The 23,349-nt window shown below is 45.4% G+C and overlaps 1 protein-coding gene across 9 annotated transcripts in view; it reads left to right on the top strand.

The window, feature by feature from the left end:
- GRIP1 (glutamate receptor interacting protein 1) overlaps positions 1-23,349 on the top strand; it is a 687,726-nt gene that overhangs the window by 655,217 nt on the left and 9,160 nt on the right. For 6 of the 9 annotated variants that reach the window (XM_043562978.1, XM_043562973.1, XM_043562975.1 and 3 more), the window contains 4 exons: positions 4,220-4,376; positions 5,338-5,449; positions 5,564-5,608; positions 10,613-10,846. In XM_043562978.1, coding sequence (XP_043418913.1) covers positions 4,220-4,376; positions 5,338-5,449; positions 5,564-5,608; positions 10,613-10,846 — 548 coding nt within the window. The remainder of the gene's footprint in view (positions 1-4,219; positions 4,377-5,337; positions 5,450-5,563; positions 5,609-10,612; positions 10,847-23,349) is intronic. The other 3 variants (XM_043562977.1, XM_043562976.1, XM_043562972.1) reach the window with 1 other exon arrangement.

Raw genomic sequence — 23,349 nt, 5'->3', positions numbered from 1 at the left:
CAGGCAGCAGGAGAGTGTTGTAAAGAGCCTTTCTGGAAGTTCTATTTACATGTCATCGGCCAGAGCGTTTTACATAGTTTCCGTAGTCAACACTTAACATCAAGGGAGACCCAGGAAATACAGTCTTATCCTGAGCACTAATATGCCCACCCCCAAAACTGGTATTCTGGTAAAAGGATAAAGAGAAGAATGGATGTTTGGATAGGCGGCTGGTAGCCTGCCACAGTCAGCTCACTGCACAGTCTTGGCCTTGCTGTCCCTTGGGAGCTCATTGAGCCCCAACAGTGGGACCCAGTTGTGCTTGCCTTACAGCACAGCAGCAGTGGGAGAGAATGAGTCCAGAGGGAGCCAAGAAGAGACCGAGGGTCTCAACAACCCCCTGTTTTCTTCCGGAACTCGGCAGTTAGGTAACTCATTGCTCTTCCTGTGGGGAGGCATAAGCCCAGATGGTAAGGGGGACCAGAGTGTTTCTGGAACACTGTTCCCTCCTTCAGAAACCCGCTGATGGAACATGAGGACAGGGCTCACCACGACTGCACGTTCACCAGCCTCTCCTGTGAGGCCTGCGCCGTCTTGCCCAACACTTCGACAAGGAAATGCCACCTCACCCTCTAGCTCTAAGCTTAGAGGGCACCTTCCCTTTGCCCCTTTCGTGACCCACATTCTGACCCCCAAGCAGGTCTTGGTTCTTGCACATCAGTGTGTTCAGACTAAAAGGACAGCACTCCTCAGATGCAGTTGGAATTGTCCCTTTCTATGCCTGTTTCTCCTCCTCTCTGTTCCAGACAATGTGAAAGTGTGCAGTGTTTGAGGATAGGAACCTAGTACTGTTATCTTTGCATTTCAGCTCCTCACATGTTACCGAACACTGAAGAAGCACCAAATGTTCACTCGGTAGTGCTGAAGCTTTCCTCCTCTCCTGCTCTCCCTGTTTCAGAGATCTTGAGAAGTTGAATGGCTTAGCACGTGGTAAAAGTAATGGGCATCTGTACTTATTAAACCCTCATTATGTATGAGAGTCTGTGTGTATTATTCTCAACCCTCTTATCAACCTGGTGAGGCACATGCATATCATTATCCCTATTTTACCCTGAGAAGAGTTGGCCAAGGTTACAGAACAAGGAAGTGGCGAAGCTGGGATTTGAACCTAGATCTCTTTCTGAGTCCCTGTGCCAGCACAGTGCGGTCCAGACCCAGTTCTTCTGAGTCTATGCCTAACCCAAAGATACTTGAATTTTATCCCCTTTTCCTGCCCTGCTTTGTTGTAATGCAATAATCTTTTAATGCTGCTTATTAAGACGAGGCATCCTTGGTGTAGACAGGCATGCTTCTCAAAAGAGGCATTTCCCCAGTAAGGAACAATGCTGCACCTCTGCTCAAGGCCTGCCTGCAGCTGGCCCAAGTCACCAAGAACTACTTACAGACAACATTTGGAAGGAAAATCAGAAAGTTAATCTGTCCAGTTTAAAACCTGCTGGAATTTGGGGCGTCTGGGTGGTTCAGTCAGTTAAGCGTGCAACTCTTGATGTCGGTCGGCTCGGGTCATGAGCTCACAGTTCATGGGATCAAGCCCCACGTCAGGCCTCCGCGCTGACAGCATGAAGCCGGCTTGGGATTTGCCTGTTAACAGGTTTACATCTAATTAAGGCCAGGGAGGTGCAGGCTCCCCCTAGTTCTTTTTGTATCACAAAAAGTGAGACTTCACATGTTTAGGGAGTTGGTTTATCTCGTCGGGAAGGAGAAAATGGATAGCCTGTCACCGGGATCCAGGAGAAATGCAGTGGTGCACAGAGTCACTGCCCTTCAAGAAGAGATTCATGCGTGTTCCCTTAATTCACCACTTTTGACAGAAGGTAGTGCATCCATCACACAAAATTTCTTCCCAAACGGCTAGCCACATTTCTGCAGTTACCCAAGAAGAAAATGAGATATTGAACTGTAAATATTTGCTCTGCACCGTGGACTCCTAATGCTTGATATCCTAAAGCAGAAGGTTCATAGAAGGTTCTTGCAGCCTTGGGCGTTCCCCTGCGTTCTTGAGATCAAATCCTTTTGATGAGAGCGTTATCCTTTGGGACATCCTGCTCCCCCTGCTCTCTCCTAGTAAGGATGGCATTATAGGCTCCAGCAGGTTGAGGGACGGTGAGTTAAGACGAGCAGGGATGGCATGCAGACAGTCATGTGATCCCGTCATTTCATTGTATGTGAGAATGGGGGCCTCAGCCTGTTGACTGTAGTAACTGTTTTTAAATGCAGTCAGAAATACGTATTACATTGCAACCCAGTATATACATGTAAACACCTACAGAGAGACACGCATGCACACACATAGCACACACAACCTGAAATGGTGGGTGAAGCCGTGCATCATGATCACAGCACAAGCTCGAAAGTCTGAGCTGCCAACAAGCCCTTGCTCTCCTCTTTAAAACCTCCCGAAAGAATTTTGAAAAACCGCATACCCCATCACAATTTAAAGTTGTCGTCTAATGTTTTTTCTCCCCAAATTTAAATACTTGCAAAGACCACAACTTCCAGTCTGCCGTTAGTATGCCTTAAATATAGTTTTGTCAAACTGTGGAGCCATGGATTTGGCTCAAATTTATGGAAGAGCTCCATTGTATAACCCAACGGCCAAAGCTATTCCTCCCTGCCTCGCCTATCAAGCTAATCAGACTTAACTCCCTGTCAGAAGCGAAGTCAGTCTTCATTTTGCAATTCAAATAAAATAATAATGTGCCCACCTCCCAACCGACAACTGTTTTGAATTCTAACTCTGAGACGCAGAGAGACAGGTGAATGAGAGAGAGGGGAAAGCCTTGCCAGGAGTCCGTGCCTGGTTGAAATAAGGCACTATTCCCGAGAGACCTTCTCTCAGGAGCGAGGCTTTCCCAAATTATCCCTTGATTTAATGACTGGGGGTTTTTGCAGCCCAGGGCCAATCTCCTGCAAAGGTTTGAGATGGATAAGACGTGTGTCTTTCATTGGTAAAGTGGCAGAAGACCAACTGTGACGGTGGACGTGAGAAGGGAGAATCAACAGATCTCAGATCTCTGGTCCTTTTCAGTAGGGTCAGTGTGGGGAAGACGTGCTTAACGGTTTGTGAGTTCGAGCCCTGCATTCAGGCCCGCTGCTGTCAGCATAGAGCCCACTTTAGATTCTCTGTCTCTTTCTCTCTCTGTCTGTCTCTGTCTCAAAATAAATAAACTTAAAAAAAAATAAATGCGGAACTGATTCTGCTAAGGTTACGACTGGAACCCCCAGGAGAGTTCGCAGATACCCCTAGGTACTTGAGCCACTGTTCTAAGCCCTTAGTACCCTCAGATGTAAAGTGCACACAGTAAAAGTACCTACGTTCAAAGACGGTTCTGGAGAATGAATGAGGTCATTTAACAAGTCATTTCTCATCGGACCAAGTCATCCCTGACATGAGTGGGTCCTGGCCCCACCTAGCCAACTCCATCCACACTCGGCAACCAGCAGCCTCTCGGCCGCCCCTTGGGCCTGGAACCCCCATCTGGTGGCAAATTTCAATCGTAAAAGGACAGACTTGGGTAAGAAGCTCTCACACACCCTGGAAGTGATCACAGGTTTGCCTGGGCAGGAAATGTAGGCACCTCACTTTATAGAACTTGCTCTAGAGAGGGTTGGATACAGGTCTGGTGGGCACCTCACCCCGGTCCAGTCGATTTCCTGCCCAGACAGAACAGAGCAGGAGCCCTCATAAAAACAGGTCCAGCACCGTGGGCCCGCCTGCTTAGATCTGAGGGTCTTACCTCAGGGCTGTTGGAATCAGTTGACGTAACGTGCGAATGTGTTTCAAATATAAGACCTGGGGATTGTCTCGATGGCCTTCAGAATCCCAAATTCAGTAAGGTCAGCTGCCTTTTTTTTTATTTTTTTTTTTAATGTTTATTTTTGAGACAGAGAGAGACAGAGCATGAACGGGGGAGGGTCAGAGAGAGAGGGAGACACAGAATCTGAAGTAGGCTCCAGGCTCTGAGCTGCCAGCACAGAGCCCGACGCGGGGCTCGAACCCACAGACCGTGAGATCATGACCTGAGCTGAAGTCAGACGCTTAACCGACTGAGCCACCCAGGCACCCCTAAGGTCAGCTGCCTTAAACAAACTAACGGGAACCGCAGAAAAAGGCAAGTTCCCGAACAGATCTCCCGAATCTTTCTCAGAAACAGAAGATGACACTTTGTTTTTGTTCCAGGCTCTGGCTTTCAGGCGTCAGGCTACAGTTTCAACACTTACGAGTGGAGGGGTCCGAAACAGAGAGGTAGCCTGTCCCCAGTCACGAAGCCACGAAGCCAGACCTACCCAGACGTGGGGCTGAGTAATGAAGACTGGGACCGGTCCACAGTCAGTGGGTAAGGTTTTCGTCAACTGCTGCTTTGTGGCCGTTAGCCCAGATCCGAATCGCTCCACTTCCGATGGCACATACGGCTAGCGTGGGAAGGAGCCACTGTCATCATGCCGGCCCCATGGCAGGGCTCAGAGACCTGTGCCTGCCCGGCTGGATCCCGGGACCACCCCACGGCCAGACAAGAGTTCATTTTCCCCTGATAAAAACAGTAGCATGTGGGAAAAACTACATCTGTAAACCCTGTCCTCACTCCCTGACTAGTCTCCTCTCCTTTCATTTAAAAGGTTGCTTCACGAAAGCATAAGAGACTTCAAAAACTGAGAACAAACTGAGGGTTGATGGGGGGATGGGAGGGCGGGGAGGGTGGGTGATGGGTATTGAAGAGGGCATCTTTTGGGATGAGCACTGGGGGTTGTATGGAAACCAATTTGACAATTTCATATATTAAAAAAAACCTCTAATAAATAAATAAAAGGTTGCTTCATGTCAGCTTATGTTAAAAAAAAAGTTACATCGAGGATCCCATAGTTTGAATTGAGATGTATTTTAGCATTTTGTTCCTTACCAAAGTATTTTAAGGAAATTCACAAAAACCGATAGCACATGAATGATCTCTCCTGACATTTATAAGTGGGAAAACATGTTTCTTTTAGAGGGAAGCTTGATTTCTCTTGCACTAGACAGATCAGTTGAAAGATAGGCCCACACGGTGCCATGTTGATGCAATTCACCCTGCAGGAGCCACGAACGCCCTAAAATTCAGTTAACAGGACCGTGGTCCTTCCCTCCCTCCATTCTCTGAGATACTCTGCATTTCCTAGAGCACCCTCACTTGGTGGTTACAGTTGGAGGAAAGCCAGATCCCCAAAAAGAATCTCCATTTTTTTTACACGTGGGATGAAAGAGAGAGATTCCGAATGATGCCTCGGCGAGTTGTCAACCCAGACTGTGCTTTTTGACGACAGTTTTACAGGGGCTCCCGACAGTACGGAGGCTGAACAAGAGGAGAACTTCTGGTCCCAAGCGCTGGAGGACTTGGAAACCTGTGGACAGTCGGGAATTCTGAGAGAACTCGAGGTAGCCTCGGTCCTGCTACTTGTACTGTTTCTACATTCATTTTTTTTTTTTTGGTCCTTTTGAGTTTGCATTTATCACATCAGTTCATTTAAAAGCTTTAACCCCTTTCCACAGGAGAAAGCTGACAGGCGTGTGTCTTTGAGAAACATGACTCTCTTGGTAGCTACCCTTTATGTTTATATTTTTGCTTGTGAAGCTGCCTTCCCTGCCCCCTTGCCTCCTGGACAGCAATTTGATTTTATTCAGTGCAGTTGAAAGTATTTATTTCCCCATTTCCACCCCCACCCCGAGCTTTCTGACTTGTGGCTTCTGCCATTGCTCCCTGCTAACCCTGACTGTACCTGTTTGCCACCGAATCGCTGGGGAGGGAGCTAAGCCCCCCAGCAGTGGCGCATCTCACTCTCTGAGTTGCTTTAGAAAGGTTTCTTTGGCATGTTTTCATTTGTACCTGGTAGAGCAATTGATTTGATCGTGAAGAGGAACATAAGAGGAAATTTTATTTTATTTTATTTCATTTTGCCCTTGAAGTAGATGACAAATGCAGCTGGTGAAAATGGCCAGTCTGTGTGAAAAAAGCAGCCAAAATATTACACAGTACTTTGCTGTTAATTGCAAATCCTGATTCCGTATCGACTTAGGGTGAATTCTAGGAGTTGTGGCAAGATGGAACACAATAGCTGGACTCCCGGTGAGTTCTTTAATCAAAGCCATGAATTTGCTGACGATATTCACACTGTGGTCTAGGAGGTCCTGGACTGTTTCCTTTTATGTTCTTTTTAAATTTTCTGAGCTGTAAGAAGTAAAGTGGCGAAAGTCTCATTTTTATTTTGACGTCATCTGAGGTCCCCAAGTCACCATAAGGAATGTGAATGGCATAACTGGGGGAAACTGCAATTCTGAAACGAATACTCATCTTTATATTGTTTTGCTTCTCGGTTGCATGTGTGGATATTTTCATGTGATTCTAATGTTTGTGAATCTGCAAAGAGAATTATAAAGAAAAATAGCAGTTTGAATTTATAAATATAGTATTACCTGGCATGAATTGAAACTTCAGAGCACAGTTAAAGGGCCTGGAGGTGGATAATACTATAAAACTTAAATAAATTAAGACATTGGCCATCGATTCCTTTTTAGGCACCTTTCAAAAAGAGTAAAACGCTTAAGTATCAGCTGGCTTATTTAAACTTTTACCACTTCCTGGATGTAGAATGATTAGCAGAAGGGGTCCCAACTGGATACTGAGCTCAATTCACAATTCTTGAACATACGCCTGCCTCTGAAAGCGCGCTTGGCCCATATGCCTTTTCCACTTTGCGCTCTGATACTTCTCTTTTATTTTTTTTTCAACGTTTTTATTTATTTTTGGGACAGAGAGAGACAGAGCATGAACGGGGGAGGGGCAGAGAGAGAGGGAGACACAGAATCGGAAACAGGCTCCAGGCTCTGAGCCATCAGCCCAGAGCCCGACGCGGGGCTCGAACTCACGGACCGCAGATCGTGACCTGGCTGAAGTCGGACGCTTAACCGACTGTGCCACCCAGGCATCCCTGATACTTCTCTTTTAAAGAAACAACTATTCTTCTAATAACATCTTTCACAGCAAGTAAAACCAGGGCGATGTAAAAAGTGGCACAATGAAATTGGGTTTTCACTCATTTCACTCAATACTCTAGTCATTGTCCCCATTAGCTAGCAAATTGATTTATCTAATGAAAACAAACATCTATGAGCATAGAAATTATGTTGCAAATTAATTAATTAATTAATTAATTAAAAATAAAAAAAAGAAATTATGTTGCAAAAGCCTATAAATATAAACTTTTTGTAGCATAGCTTCAGGCAGGTGTGGCCCTTGAAATTATAAATGCAGAAAGGAAATGGGTTGAGTGTGTAAGCCAAAAGGAAGTCAAAGTCCTCAATGAGGAAGAATGATTGGCAAATCTAAAGAGACTTCTTTAGACTTTTATCAAAAAGAATATTCATTCACTAGTTTCAATGAACTCTGATCGTGTGATTGTAAATGTTACCGTGCAAAAAATACTATGGGAGCTAGTTTCCTGCGTATGAAATTTACATCCAGCATTAAAAGTTACAGCATATTATAACCATAATAAATGTAAAAGATTAGCTAACATGAAAAATGATTACGATTGAAATGGAAATGAAAATTATACTAGTCATTCTTCCCATTAGCTGGCAATAATTTATGTTCAACTTTAGCACTGAAAAATGTTAAAACAGAAGAAAAAATTTCAGACTAAGACTTAGGACAAGTTACTTAATCTCTTTTACCAGATATTTATTCTTCTGTAAAATAAGGGGATTATAATGACTAATGCTTATATGGCACTTAACACAGAACATAACACTCGATAATTATTCAGTAGAAGTTATTATTTTTGCCATTTTTATTAATGAACAGTGCCTTAGCTATTTTCTGTTTAGGATAATATATGAAAAAATTTTAACTAGATATCAGATAGAAAACTCTTGAACATACCCCTCTAAGTTATATGTATCTCAGTTATCTCATTGAGAACTTGGGAGGTTATAACTATAAATTATTAATTGTGCAAAATGGAAACAGGCAATAGATATTCTTGAAGTGAAAACAAATCCTAGATAATTTAAAATAATCATTTTTAAACTTTATTTTAGTTTTTATATTTGTACTTTAATTTTTATATTCCTTCATAGTAATTCAACTGAAGTCCACTTTATTTTCATTTTAATTTTTTTTTCAACGTTTTTTTATTTTATTTTTGGGACAGAGAGAGACAGAGCATGAACGGGGGAGGGGCAGAGAGAGAGGGAGACACAGAATCGGAAACAGGCTCCAGGCTCCAAGCCATCAGCCCAGAGCCTGACGCAGGGCTCGAACTCACGGACCGCGAGATCGTGACCTGTCTGAAGTCGGACGCTTAACCGACTGCGCCACCCAGGCGCCCCGACTGAAGTCCACTTTAAACAAAGCAATCAAGCTGTGCTTTGGAAACTTGGTTCCATCAGAACTCCATTTAGATCAGTTTGGAACTTCCGTAGTGGCTTAAGGTTCAGCCAAGCAGAATTGTGATTAAGTATTTTACTTCCGACGTGTTTCCTACTGGTCCCCTGAAAAATGAATATAAAACATAGATGTTAACAAAGCAAATAATGTGTCTAAGTAGGTAAAAACAATAGAGGGGTGGTCAGCACAGCAAGGAAATAATCCCTGGGTTCTGTCATCAACAGTAGACAAAAAAATGTTGTATGTGGGTTAAGTGCCATAAAATAAAGGATGTCCCATGACACCAACAAAGCTTTCAATTTTAAAAAGGGATTTAACTGAAATAAAGCAATAATATGGCTAATCCACATTTGTTTCAATATTAATCTCCAAAAAGTCAATTTTATATGCTTCAACCTAATACTTGACTGGGAAGCAATACAGCCTGGTGGTCAAGGGTAAGGTTTCTAGAGTCAGAGTGTGAGGGCTATAATCCCAGACGCTTGGGCAACTTGCTCAATTTATCTGGGCATCCCTTTCCATAACTGAAAGGGGGAAGTATGATGACTATAATACCTATCAGAAACTTATCATAAATATTAAATGACATTCTACATACACATGTATATGGTATTACATGTGCTAACATGTTAAAGGTCAATGGCCAGTAAGGTTTTTTTTTTTTTTTCTTTTTCAAATTATCAGTAAGATAACTGATCCAGTCAGGATATTGATAACTGGTTGTGTTTTTTGTTTTTTTGTTTTTGTTTTTTTACAAGAGTTGTAGATATACCTACATGTGCTCCAATACTGGGCTGCCATTCGAAGATCATGTTAATGGTGCGTGTATAGTCAAACGCCAGGTGAATCTTAGAGTCACAAAATCTTAGGGAGATAACAAATGAAAGCTCTATCACTTGGCAGTGTTCCCTTCTAACCAACCATTTTAGACAGTGCCCTTGGCTCCATCTATGTGATGGAGCCTACGTGACCTTGAGTAAGTCAGCCTCTTTGTGCCTCAGTTTCTGCACCTACAAATTAGGAGTAATAACAGTGTCTGTTTCACAAAGTTGTTGTGAGGCTTAAATAAGGGAATACAAGGACTCAGCAAAGTACGGTTACTGTTAGCATTAGCGTTCACGTAAACCGCCAGTCGCATTGTAGCCGGCACACGGCACGTGGGGCTTGCTCTTTTTCCCATGACTTCGGGCACGTTCACCAATGCTAGTTTACCATCATCCAGCCATCCTATCAAGGAGGACGGAGCTGGCTCCAGGCACAATTTTGAAATGTTGGCATTTCCGAACCATGAAAAATGACCATTCTCAACAGGACATTGGTTTCAAATGCTTAAGTAGTTTCACTTCTAAGATTCAGTCTTATTTGGGATCTAATCTCACCTTTCCTTGTGTATGAACATATTTGAAACTGAACAGACTTCCCTGTTCACCGGTAAAATCCAATCTAAGTTTCCCAGCTTTTGAGCAAAGGGTTGAGTCCGGTAGCACAATATAGGATTCCTCTTTAAACTCTCTGAGCATCTCACACAAAGGCCGTTTCTAAGAAAGGTTGACCCATGCTAAATACGCGGAGACCTCGCTGGTCTACACATTTCTGGGGCAGGTCACATGGCCCAAGGAGAGACCATATGCTATGGTAGGCAGGCAGCTTTGGGTAGAAGCCCTTGCCTTTGTAGCCCTGTTTCAGCCCATTGTTACCTCCAGGGGGAGCTACAGGCAGCATTGCAAATAGACGCCACCTGGTCCCGTTGAAAAGTTCTTCGTCCATTTCTGTAAGATATATTGAAGCTGCTTCACGAATCCCATCTTTAGAGCCCACTCAGTGGAAAGTTAATGGCTAAAATGTAGTTTACAGTAAGCAAATGTTATCGCTTTTCAATTTGCCTCAAAACTGCCAGGGGTGGTATCTGATTAAATAAACTCAATGGCTTAAGTACTTAAATTGGATTTGAGATGTGCATTATAAATGTCACTTGCAAAGCATTTTGCCAGACTTTCATAGTTCAATTAGTACGTCCATTCTCCAGCCTTTGGTTATGCCCCGAAGAGACTGTATCTTGACTGGGCAGAAGGAGAGATGTGCTTACTGTTGAGCCACCGAACCCTTTTCTTAGTCCATGGCTTAATCGTCTCTGAAAATTGTCAATGCCACAGGCAACGATCATGTCGGGGAGCACGATGAGTTTGAATCATGAGGCCCCAACACCTCGCAGTCAGCTGGGGCGACAAGCCAGCTTCCAGGAACGGAGCAGCTCGCGGCCGCATTATAGCCAAACAACGCGGAGCAACACCCTGCCCTCCGACGTGGGCAGGAAGTCTGTCACCCTGAGGAAAATGAAACAAGAAATAAAGGAGATCATGTCCCCAACTCCTGTGGAGCTGCACAAGGTCAGGATGCTTTCTTCCCTCCCCTTGGTCACATTCAGTAGCCATTCGGCTGCGCGTGAGCACCCTGATGCAAGCATAGTGATGACACTGTACTGTCGGCTCAGCCAGGGAGAGAAGCCAGAGCTTAAAGGCAGAGCATTAGAGATTCTGTGCTCAAAATGCGATCTTTGGGAGGGTATCCTGTAAAATCGGGAGAATTCGCTTCGGAGCAATGAATTTCCTAATGATGCATTTATGGCCAAAATCTTCTTGCAAAAGTTAGAGGCTCTCACATCCCATGGAGTTGCGATGAATTGGTCTGTCATTCCAACTTCTTTGGAAATGGGAGAAGGATTTTCTTTAAAAAATTTTTTTTTCGACATGTATTTATTTTCATAGAGAGAGAACGCGTGCGCATGTGAGCAAGGTAGGGGCAGAGAGAGAAAGACACAGAATCCAAAGCAGGTTCCAGGTTCTGAGCTGTCAGCACATAGCCCGACGCGGGGCTCAAACTCATGGGCTGCAAAATCATGACCTGAGCCGTAGTCGGAAGCTTAACCAACTGAGCCACCCAGGTGCCCTGTGGATTTTCTCTTGTACTTTTTAAATTTTTTTTAATGTTTATTTATTTTTGAGACAGACAGACAGAACATGAGCAGGGGAGGGGCAGAGAGAGAGGGAGACACAGAATCTGAAGCAGGCTCCAGGCTCTGAGCTGTCAGCACAGAGCCCGACGCGAGGCTCGAACTTGTCAACTGCGAGATCGTGACCTGAGCCGAAGTCAGACACTCAACCGACTGAGCCACCCAGGCGCCCTGTGGATTTTCTAAGTATCATACACTCATAGCTTCACTGAAAATGAGCTTCAGGTGTAATGTAGGAATGCTTACTCTTTAATTGAAGGCTTATCAGTAGAGGGTTATATTATGCAGAAGACATGAAGTTCTCTTCCAGACATAATTTAGATGTCTTTGGGTCAGGACAGGGCAAGGCCTCATATGTTCCGTCTCAGCCTGTGATGGTTGCCTCATTTGACTTCATGGAAGAAAGCCCACTATGGCACCCAGAGCTGAATTTGAGTTGCTGGCAGAGTTTAAGCAAGGCATATGTAAGGGACACTGTTTGCAGAACCCAGGGAAGGAGAGCAGTAGTAAGGAGGTGTCTCTGATTTTCTTTCGTAGAACTAATGCTTTATTTTTATTTAATACATAAAGATGCATAGACAATAATAATCTGTCCCACTTTTCTTGAGAACCAAGACCCTCTCTGCAGTCAATAACCTATTAACTAGAAATTAGTTGTTCGTCTTACCCAGAAAAAACAAGTAAATGTTGGACTGAGAGGAGTTAACAGGCCAGACACTCCCTTTTTCCGCTAAAGACGTCCATTTCCCCAAGCACCCTATAAAAGATATTTTATACGTTTTGGAGCTATTTACTTTGAAGCTGACAAAGGATGTGATGAAAGAGAGGCATAGAATGGGCAGTTGAGTTCTGAACTTGGTGCTCCAATTCCCAGGTTGATTCATTTCCCACTCATTCACTCATTTCATACATGTACCGCGCATGCATTCACTTAACTAGTGTGTCGCGAATCATCAGCGGGCACACGGTCTAATGGGGAGACAGTCTGGGAAACAGGGGGAAGATGGTGAGGTGAGTACAATGAGAGAGGCAAGACCAGGCTGCCTGGGGGGGGGGGGGGCAGAGGGTGGACCCTCACCCACTACAGAAAGAGACAGGAAAGGCTTGTTAGAAGTAGGTGCCGACTCTGCAGGAAGGTGGAGGTTGAAGGAAGGAAGGAAGCTTGTGCAAAGGGATGTGAAAGATTGTGGTACATGGAGGGAGTGGAAATACCCCGATCAAGTGATCAAAGCCTTGGCTTGGAGCCTTGTGCGTTAAGAGGAATTGCAGACGTACAGAAAAGCAGAGAAGTTTTGGATATTTTAGGGCGGCGACCCAGGTTAGCCCCATGCCACAAGTTAGCTTGTGTGTCCAGCTACCCTGAATCGATGCGTCTGTTTGGTAGACACAGTCTTCACTGCTTGTCAAACGTCCTCTTATGCTAATTGACAAACACCATTAGGAGGCTGTAAGGTCCCCCATGGTGGTTAAATAGCAGGAGCTATATAGTCCGTGCTCTTTCAGCTGTACTAAGAAAAAGTTAGCCTAACCTGATTCCCTCAGGTGTCTTAAGAATCCTGCCTTCTCTTCTCAAAAGTTCTCCTGCCCAGGCAGAGAAGAGATTACGTGATAACCCATCCTCCTCCAGCCCCAAAGGGAAAAGATACCAACATGTATTGAGTTCCTATTATATGCGATACTCTGTATTTTTAGCCCTTACGATAGCCCTTCTGAGCAGATATTTATTATCCCCATCTACAGGATAGGAAAATAGCAAGTATAAAATAGACTCATTTTTCCTTCTAGAGCGAAGCACTTTCCTCAAAAGATTATTGATAGCGCACCCGTGCAAATACCTGTCTCCCCATCCTTCCTGCACTGAAAGCATTTAGCAAAGATAATGACGATGAATGGGGTGTGCAAGTTGTTACCGCTGAGGTTTGAAACAAGTGACGATGCCGAAAATCGATCTTATTTTTTGAAAAGGCAGCATCCGCTTGCCAGCCCGATGAGTGGCAGTGTGTGGCCTATCGCTGGAACATCTGTGTGGCAGTGTGTGAACCCGGAGGCCACCGGGTCACACACACGGATGGACCCACTTGACCTTTTCCCCTTAGTGGTGGCAATAAGGGCATCGTCTGAATTGATCCCAAATAAAACAGGACTCTCGTAAGTGGATGGTGTGCTGGGCATTATAAGGCACACAAGAAGACGTAGTTGAGTGAAAAGGTAGCCAGGGAGGCTGCAGGCTGACCGTGGGGAATCTGGGAGCGGTGTATGCTCACAGCCCGGGTAGCCTTTATTTTTTAAGTGAGTTCGGTTATTCGTCAGGCCATCCAGCGTTTGCTGTTAAGTGCGTTCTCCAGTCTTGAAGTGCGTGAGAAGAAAAGCCGCTCAGCCCGTGGCTGTGCTTGTATGTTGTACGTGGGGTGTCCTTTGAACGCTGCGAGATTGCCTGACACCGTGAAAAAGCGCAGTGACTTGTTGATGGGATTGAGTTATCCTCCCAGTGGGGGGCTGCCAGCCTGTACTAATCCTTTGTAAAAATGAGAAAAGGCACTCTTTTGGGTGGTGGCCATGGAATGAGAAAAACGTTCCTTCTTCAAGTTGAAGGTAACCCCAAGCTGGATACACAGCTTGACAAGCGGGATGAGGGCTGGCTTTCAGTTCCCTGAGCCCCCTTGCTGGACTTTTCCGAATGGATCTGGTAGAGGAGTTCCCAAGGGGCAGCAAAGAGGAGAGCGAAGAGGCTGGACGAGGTACATGGCACGCCATCCTGAACGGGCTTGGCGTCATTTTCGGTCGCCATCTTTCTTGTGGCTGTTTGCTACTTGATGAAATCTGCGTCCTTGAGGACGGGTTACAGGTCTGGTTTTGTCCAAGCCAGCACCTACAAACCGATACTGTGTTCGATAGGAGCTAGGTCAAGAGGATACGGATGAGTGGGCAAGTATCCATCCTCATTTCTGGGAAGAAAAAACATAAAGCAAAAACAGCTCCAACTCTGCATGGCGGGTTACTAACGTCATCTTCACGCAGAGAGAAGACAGCGTGGGCTTATCTTCCAATTTCTTGGGTTTCAGCTGCTTTCCATTATTTGCCTATGATTTTCCAACCAGTCCTCCTTGCTGTTCCTTCTCTTCCTTCAGACCTCCGGAAAATCCTAAGCTCAGGTCAGGGTCAATATGGTTTTCTTTCACTTCACGCCATCCGATATGTCTGAAGCTCTTCCGGGTTTGACAAAGTCTTCCTTCAAGCTGTCTACATTCATTCCTCAGCCCCATAAGCTAGTTGTCCTTCATGACATTTAGAACAAACATAAGAAATGCAGCCCCACTTCCTTTGTTGGCCGTGTGAATGGGGGAGGACATTAGAGCTGACATGATGATTTGATATTTGGTACGGTGTGGGGGACAGTGAGAGGGGTCCCAGGGAGATAATACTCAAGTCCTGAGGCCACTACCTCTCAGACTGTGTTGGCCGAGACCACCCGAAATACATTTGACTTCACGATTCAGGACGTGCATACATCCACGCTCATATAGGAATGAATCCAAAACTTGACTGCACGGTTTACACTAATATTTTCTATTTTTTATTTTTTTTTCAAACGTACTCTCATATTAAGCCGCTTGTGAAATTTATTGGAGTCTCAGCCAAAAGTTTGCCTAAAAATTTTGGCCTAAAACGTTTGCCTAAAAAGTTTGGCCTAAAAATCTCTGATGATCTTTACCATGATTACATGGGATGCTTGTTAAAGTTCAGTTTCCTAAACCCCACCCAGACTTACCCGGTCAGCACTTTCTGGGAGTACAGCCTAAGAAGCTGCATTTTAGCAACCTCCTCGGTGGGTTCTTTCGCACCAGAAAGACTGAGAATCACTTCTTTTTTTTTTTTTTGTAAATTTTTTTTTTTTCAACGTTTATTTTTGGGACAGAGAGAGAGACAGAGCATGAACGGGGGAGGGGCAGAGAGAGAGGGAGACACAGAATCGGAAACAGGCTCCGGGCTCTGAGCCATCAGCCCAGAGCCCGATGCGGGGCTCGAACTCACGGACCGCGAGATCGTGACCTGGCTGAAGTCGGACGCTTAACCGACTGCGCCACCCAGGCGCCCCTGAGAATCACTTCTTAAGGTTTTGCTACTGGAGGCGATTTCTCTGTTTCAGGGAGGTCATTGGCAACAGCTGGGTGGCAAGGTAAAAGGGAAATGAGGCTTCATCTTCAGCCCTAGCCCTAGCCTTCTGGGTTTTATCTTTAAAATGAATTCCGGTTTGTACTGTAGCTTACCAGATTGATTCTCTTTGCAGAAAAGGAGCCTGTGATCTTAGCTACGGTTCATTGATAGCCCTTTCCCTTCTGATGCTTAAATATCCTTTATGTCCACTTACTCTATTTCTGGGACAAATTCTAGCTTCACTTCTTTGCATACTTGAAAGCAAAAAGATTATTTTTCTGCAAAATAGAAAGTTACCCCACATTCAGAACATTTGGGCTCTTTTTTTTTTTTTTTAAGTCCATTTATCTGAGAGAGACAGAGACAGCAGAAGTGGGGAGGGGCAGAGAGGAAAGGAGACAGAGAATTGGAAACAGGCTCCCTGCTGCCAGGGGCTTGAACTCACAAAACCATGAGGTCATGACCTGGACCAAAATCAAGAGTCAGATGCTTAACCGACTGAGGCAGCCAGGCGCCCCTGGACTTTATTAAATTTTTAAAATTTTTTGGGGCGCCTGGGTGGCGCAGTCGGTTAAGCGTCCGACTTCAGCCAGGTCACGATCTCGCGGTCCGTGAGTTCGAGCCCCGCGTCGGGCTCTGGGCTGATGGCTCAGAGCCTGGAGCCTGTTTCCGATTCTGTGTCTCCCTCTCTCTCTGCCCCTCCCCCGTTCATGCTCTGTCTCTCTCTGTCCCAAAAATAAATAAAACGTTGCAAAAAAAATTTTTTTTTAATTTTTTTTAATTTTTTGAAAGTTCATTTCTTTATTTTGACAGAGAGGGAGAGCATGAATGGGTGGGGCAGAGAGAGAGAGAGAAAGGATTTCAAGCAGGCTCCCCGCTGACACAGCACAGAGCCCGATGTGGGGCTCGAACTCACGAACTGTGAGAGTGTGACCTGAGCCAAAACCAAGAGTCGGACACTTAAGCGACTGGAGCCACTCAGGCGCCCCATCCCTGCGCTTTTTTTTTTTAATTATGATTGACATTTCCTTTGCCTTGTCGTTTGTGTTTTTAAATAAAATTGTATTCCTGAATTGTATGCAGCTATTTTGTATTTATCATTTTACGGAAAAGTTTTAAAAATACTTTCTCAGCATCTACTTTTATTTATGGCTGCTGGTGGCATGACCCTGGAACATTCAAGTCATCTGTCAGGAACCTCTTTGTTTCTTACGGCCTTTGCCACCATCAACTTTTTTCCCAGCCCAAGTTCACTTTGCGTTTTCCGTATATCTGAATGTTTTCAGAGGGGATCTTTGTTTTTCTTGATATGAGAAAGCTGTTTTTCCCCTTGTAAGGAGTGTCGTTTTCAGTGCCTAGTGGCAGCTGATTTTGCAATATTCTTCCTGAGTCAGGAAAAGAGGCTCAGCCCTAGGAGGTAATATGAAATGCAAAAACATATCTTATTCAGACACACGCCTCTTTCTTCACCAAATATTTGGAGTTGGTACTCAAGATGAAGTGAGTCCTCATGGCAGGTGTAGACCTTCTCCAAATAGCTAGTATAGAATTGTCTTACTATGGAAGTCACTAGAAGCTAAAAATGACAAACTGAATATATGAACCTTTTGCTTTTGTCTACCCCTCTTTGCTAGCTGCGGTTTCTGTTTCTCCAGGCAAGGGGTGATCTGTTAGAGAGAATACAGACTTCGTCGTCAGGCAGACCGAGGTTCGGTCACAGTCTGACAGTCATTAGCCATGTCACTTGTCTACACCTTAGTTTTCTCATTTAGCAAAGGAGGGGGCAGGATCCTGCTCAGGAAAGGAGCCTTCACAAATAGCGTTTTCCCTGAGGAAGCCACCATCATTCAGAGTCTTGCCTTAGCCGTGCAATGTCAGTAACCCAGAAAATCAGATCCCCGCAGAGTCCCAGCCTGAAGAGAAGATTCAGCCGCTGCCTTAGAGCCCCCGAGAGGAGATATGAACCAGAATGAGAATCTGTTTACAAAGACAAATGGATGTGTGTCTAGTTACTACTAGTCACTACCTCAGTCTGACAGACATATTCTCTCCCTGTAAAACCAGGGGCAGCTGATAATCAGAACACTGTTGGAGGGACGTGGATGTGTAGAATATAGGTTGGAGGTTGCATTGTATGTTTTCAATGAGTAATGGCATTCAGCCCTGACAGTCCTCCGGAGGGATCATTCCCTCCGCTTTGTCTAAGTATTCTATGATACTTTTCAAAATGTCGAAAATGTAATTCTTTTTTTTGAGGGTTTTGGGGTTATTTTTAAATTTTTTTTATGTTTATTTTTGAGAGAGAGAGAGAGAGACAGAGGTGAGTGGGAGAGGGGCAAAGAGAGAGCGAGACAGAATCCAAAGCAAGCTCCAGGCTCTGAGCTGTCAGCACAGAGCCCGACATGGGGCTCGAACTCATGAACCACAAGATCATGACCTGAGCAGCAGTCGGCTTAACCAACTGAGCCACCCAGGCGTTTGGGGTTTTTTGGTTTTTTTTTTTTTTTTAAGTTTATTTATTTTGGAGAGAGAGAGAGAGCACACACGAGTGGGGGAGGGGCAGAGAGAGAGGAAGAGAGAATCCCAAGCAGGCTTCTCGCTGTCAGCTCAGATGTGGGGCTCAAACTCACAAAAGGTGAGATCATGACCTGAGCCACAACCAAGAGTCAGATGCTTAAATGATTGAGCCACCTGGGCACCCCATAAAAAACATAGTTCTTATAAAAATGATAGGCTCATCTCAAAAATGAATGTATTTTTTTTTTTAACTCATTAATGATGAGTGGGACGACAAAGCTTTTTCAAAGGGGGATAGAGACACTTTCTGTATGTCTCAGTCAGTGTGGGAGGGGGAAGCAATAATGCTAGAATGAGATTTCCAAGTTAGGATGAAAGCCGCTCTGTGACTTATAGGGGGGGAAAAGCAGAGCCTTTAAGGTTATCTTTTCATTTGCAACCCTACGTGGCAGAGCCCATTCTGCATCTTACTATTTTCCAGCAAGTTACCATCCGCCTTTGCAGAGTCTGAGCTCTGAGCCATAGAAATGTTAAGGCCAACAGACTGGCAGGCCTCCAGACTCAGATGACCCTCAGGCCTTCTCAGTGCTCCGATGTGCTTTATGTTATAGCTCCAACGTTAGTAGCTTCCCTTAAGTCTAACACTGGCCGGGGAGCCTTCGTCTCTTCCTGATGTTTCTATGTCTCTCTGTCGTGATCAAGTATGTTCGTTTATAGGTTGTAAGATACTGTATTATCTATAGGATGTTCAGTTACGGATGGCGTAGCTCTCTGAGGGTCACTCTGTTCCCCTGATGTCCTGGTCCTTGGAGACAGGTCCCGCAGAACCTCTTCCTTCACCAGTGTTCTGTCCTCTTACTTGTCTGGCTATAGTAAGGATTACGCCGACAATGGTCTTGCCCGGGGCTTGTCTCTTTCTTTGCCTTAGACAGATAAGAGCTCTCGCCTTGTTCTGAGGAACTTTGTAGTAGTGTCCGACTTCCTGAATGACAGTGAGCCTGGCCCTGAATTCCCACAAGCCCAGAGGGTGAGCGGAAGGCCTTTCGGCTAGAGATGCGGGTGGCCCTTGAAGCGAGGAGGCCCACAGAGACTTAAGGAGACTGGAGGTCAGTAGGTTACAGAGGGAAATGGGAAGGTTCAGCAGCTGGAGAAGAGCCAGGCCAGGGCAGACCTGGGAACCAGAAAGCAGAGGCAGGAGCAGAGGGAGCAGGTGCGGACCAGGCTGTCCTGAGAAAAACCCTGGAACAGAGACTCTGCCAGCTGACTAACTTAGTGGTGGCGGCAGCAAGGGAAGAGGCTGGTGGCAGTGTTGCTGGGTGAACCGGGGAGACCCTGTGCCCTGGGGCCTCGGCTCAGTTCATCCCAAAGATGTCGCTGAAGGTTCTTAGTCTCCTTATGGGAAAGAATTCAAGGATAGACACACAACATAGTGGACACACACAGCACAAGCAGGAATGTTTATTAAAGTGGAAGTATACTGGGGCACCTGGGTGGCTCAGTCGGTTGGGCGTCTGACTTCGGCTCAGGTCACGATCTCACAGTCCGTGAGTTCGAGCCCCGCGTCGGGCTCTGTGCTGACCGCTCAGAGCCTGGAGCCTGTTTCAGATTCTGTGTCTCCCTCTCTCTCTGACCCTCCCCCATTCATGCTCGGTCTCTCTCTGTCTCAAAAATAAATAAACGTTAAAAAAAAATTTTTTTTAAGTGGAAGTATACTCTTGAGATGTGAGATTGGGCAAATGAGAGAAAGAGAGAGAGAGATGTGCACCCTGGGGTTTGGGTTTTCTGTCTTTTCTTGACAGTTGTCAACAAGGAGGTGGAACACTCATTACTTGGGGAGGAGATGCAGGATTTCGAGCCTCTTCTTCCTTACTTGGTCAGGGGTTTCCTGTCGTGACACCCGCCATCTTAGGCCTTTCTGGTTTGACCCAGTTTCCTGCCAGGACAGGATAGCTGGGCAGGCCTTTCTCATTGCCGGCCTCCAGGCATCCTGTTAGAACCGAATTGACTGCCTACCCTGACAACAGAGCCCATGACAACAGGTGACCAAGGTGCCCATGGCTTGGTCTGATCTCCCAGAGAATTTGGAGACTGATCTGGCTCTTTTCTCTTTGATGTGGCATGAAGTGATGGAGGTGAAGTTGCTCTGACATGAACTGGGAAAGCAGCACATAAATCCATCTCAGATCTTAAAAACTGTGATGCTCTCCTTGGTTAGGACTCCCTTCTCCAAGGGCCCAGTCAGCCCTGACGTGCTCATACTTAGAGCCAAAATCCAAGCTACGGAATCTCTTGTTGTCGAGCCCCTACTTCCCAAGCCTGTGGTGCCACACACTTGCCAGGAAGCAGCAGGAGGCAGTGTTTGAAGCAGCTGTCCCTTTCTCTCCCCTGCCAAGGAGGATCCCCAGACGGGGCAGCAGCTGTCTTTCCTGACCCAGTTTGTCTTGAAGCCCAGTCTGAGTGGCATAAACTGAAGTCGCTTCCTCCTGGGCTGGAAGAATGCAGTCGGGAGGCCATACCTTTGTTTCTTCCAGCCTCACAAGTAGTCATAAGATTATCCTCCAAGCCAGCATTACTTGAATTATCGGGTTTAAAGGCAGAGAGCTACCCCAGTAGTGTCTGCAAGAATAAACCCAAGTGCCTGGTGATTTATGGGCAAAGGAGTACAATCTCTGTGAAGTAGGTGTCGATTTGGCCCTTAAGGCCATCAGGCAAGGGGCTGAATGATAGGAAGCCTGCCAGGGCTTCAGAAGTGCTTCTGGGATAACTGTCACTTGCCGTGACTTGCTCAAGATAGCAGACACAATGGCCCTTAAAACCCAAGTGGGGAGAATTGCCTCTGCCCGCTTAAAGACTTCCACATGTGTCAAAACCGAAACCAGAAACAGTAGGTTTCTAATCTTTGCCTTGAGGACATTGTTCAGACATGTGAATAGACTTGCTTAGAAATAAAAAACAAGGCCCAAGTTGAATCGTGGTGAACACTTCTGCCTCCTGTTAAAGCTTCTGTTCTCGGGAGGGTCAGAAGCAATCGCAGCGTGTGCGGACGAATAGTTAAGATTGAACTGAGCTTTGTAAAACCACGTTCTGGCCCAGAGTTATGTTTCAAGAGGCTCATTGGCCCTTTTAGGACAGAAAAGTGTAGCCTGGTGTTCATAGTCCAGGTTCCCCGGCTGCATCCTGGGGGTCAGCACCGAATAGAGAGCCCACAAGAAAACTTCGTTCCCAGGAGCCAGAGGGGAACATGAAGAGCTCAAGGAGCAGAAGTTCAGGCAGATGTTCATGGAAAGCCACGGAGGGGCTCTGATGAAAAGAAATACAGCAGAATGATAAATTATTCATCTTTCGCTTGTTGGGCGGTTGGAAATGGATAAAGGCTGCCTGACCAGCTAGGAGATTATATGTCTGGGAGGGGGGGGGTGGGAATCATGATTTAGTGGAAGGAACACAGCAAATGAGGTCAGATATTCAAGTACTGAATCCCAGAGCTTATGCATTGTAACTGGACAAGTACGTCCATCAACTTCTTGAAGATCAGTGTTCTCATTAGCAGGAAGGGAATAATCCTGCTACACAAGATTGCTAGGCGTTCAAAAGCAATCGTATGTAAGAAAGTGCCTGCATAAGGAATTCGTCTGTGGCAAAAAAAAAAAAAAAAAGCGTGGGGGGACTGAAACCTTGGAATCCTTAGAATTCCTTTTGGACGGGAAATAAATCAGAAGTAACCACCACCAGTCTCCATGCCAGCAGGAGGGAGGCAGCTACGTGGCACAAATCTTCTCCTTTGTGTCACTTCAAAATAATTTCATTTTTGTTATGGGCTATCTCCAGGAGAACCATAGAGTTAGTTCTGAAAATCCCTTTTCCTCTAAACTTAGGAAATCATTCTAGCGAAACACATTAGTTTCAACTTTTTTCTTTTCAGATTAGTTTCAATTTTAAACCATTGGTTTGCCTCTTATCTTGAAGAGTTTTCCATCAAAGTCTGAGGCTCAGAAAAACCAAGCCTCTTGGCCAACAACTCTGACCTTAAAGTTAATGAGCTAATCTGTTAACCTGCTCCGGTTGACATCCAACTCGAATATTTTGGTTAATGTATTACTCCTGACTGGTGTTGGCATTGTTTGGTGCCCCTCCCGGGTTCTGGCTATGGAGCTGACATCCAAGAATCACAGGCCAACTGAGCAATGAAGAACTTCACTGTTATTCTAGGCCACACCAAATGCTGCCCCCAACGCAAGAATACTGGTCCCTGTGTTGGAAAACATGCCTTAGATCTAAGACAGAAGTGGGCTTCTCCATGTCCATTGCATGTATAGGCTTTGCAACCCTCACATCCGGGTGCACCTCAAGAGTGTGGCTGGGCCTGCAGAGCAGATGCCCCACTACCCATCCAGCAAGAAGCACAGGGTCTCCAGGACCCTCACCCACACCTAGCTATAAGTGGAGCAGAAAGAACTAGGATGCACTGCCCTCCAGGAGTCGTGGGGACGTCCCTCCCTAGGAGCACTACTTGTCACATGGTGGGAACATGACTAGAAACAAAGGGGCAAAAGGATACAAAATCCCACACACAAGGCACAAAGCCAAAGAGAGGCACAGAAGCAGGAACCTTGAATAAAGAGAATCATCTACTAAGAAGCAGGGCCCAAAGAATGGCAGACTATCACCAGTCCTATTAGCTATTTGCTTTCTCTTCCTCATTCTCATCCACGTCCTCCTCCTCCTCCTTGTCTTTGGCCTTCTGCCCCCATTCCTCCTCTTCCTTCCTCTGATAAAGGAGCATGAGGATGGGAGGAAAGGAGCTAGAATATAAAAATGTTTCCTCCAGTCAAGTCACCTTGGAGGAGTGGCTGATTCCAGATTGGGAACAGGAAATATTCATGATGAGTCATGATATCTTGGAGCCAGAAAACAAAGAAGTTACCAAAACAAATGGGTCATGTCAAAAGGACATCGAAGTCAACATGAAAGAGTCCCCTTAGCCAAAGATGAGAGCGTTTGAGCACCCAAAAGAGTAATGATGAAATTAATTGAAATCCATTTATCTATATATAATCCCAGAGGTTTGCAGGGATACTTTACTTAACAGAAGTCATCCCCCCACCAAAAAAAAAAAAAAAAAAAAAAAAAAAAACCCTTTTTGGGACACCATTGGAAGTGTTTAGTGTACCAATTCCCTACACTAAAAATGAAAGCATTAGAATTCAT

This window comes from Prionailurus bengalensis, chromosome B4, assembly GCF_016509475.1.
Source record: "Prionailurus bengalensis isolate Pbe53 chromosome B4, Fcat_Pben_1.1_paternal_pri, whole genome shotgun sequence".
Classification (NCBI taxonomy): Eukaryota; Metazoa; Chordata; class Mammalia; order Carnivora; family Felidae; genus Prionailurus; species Prionailurus bengalensis.
This window is presented reverse-complemented; position numbering and strand designations above follow the sequence as displayed.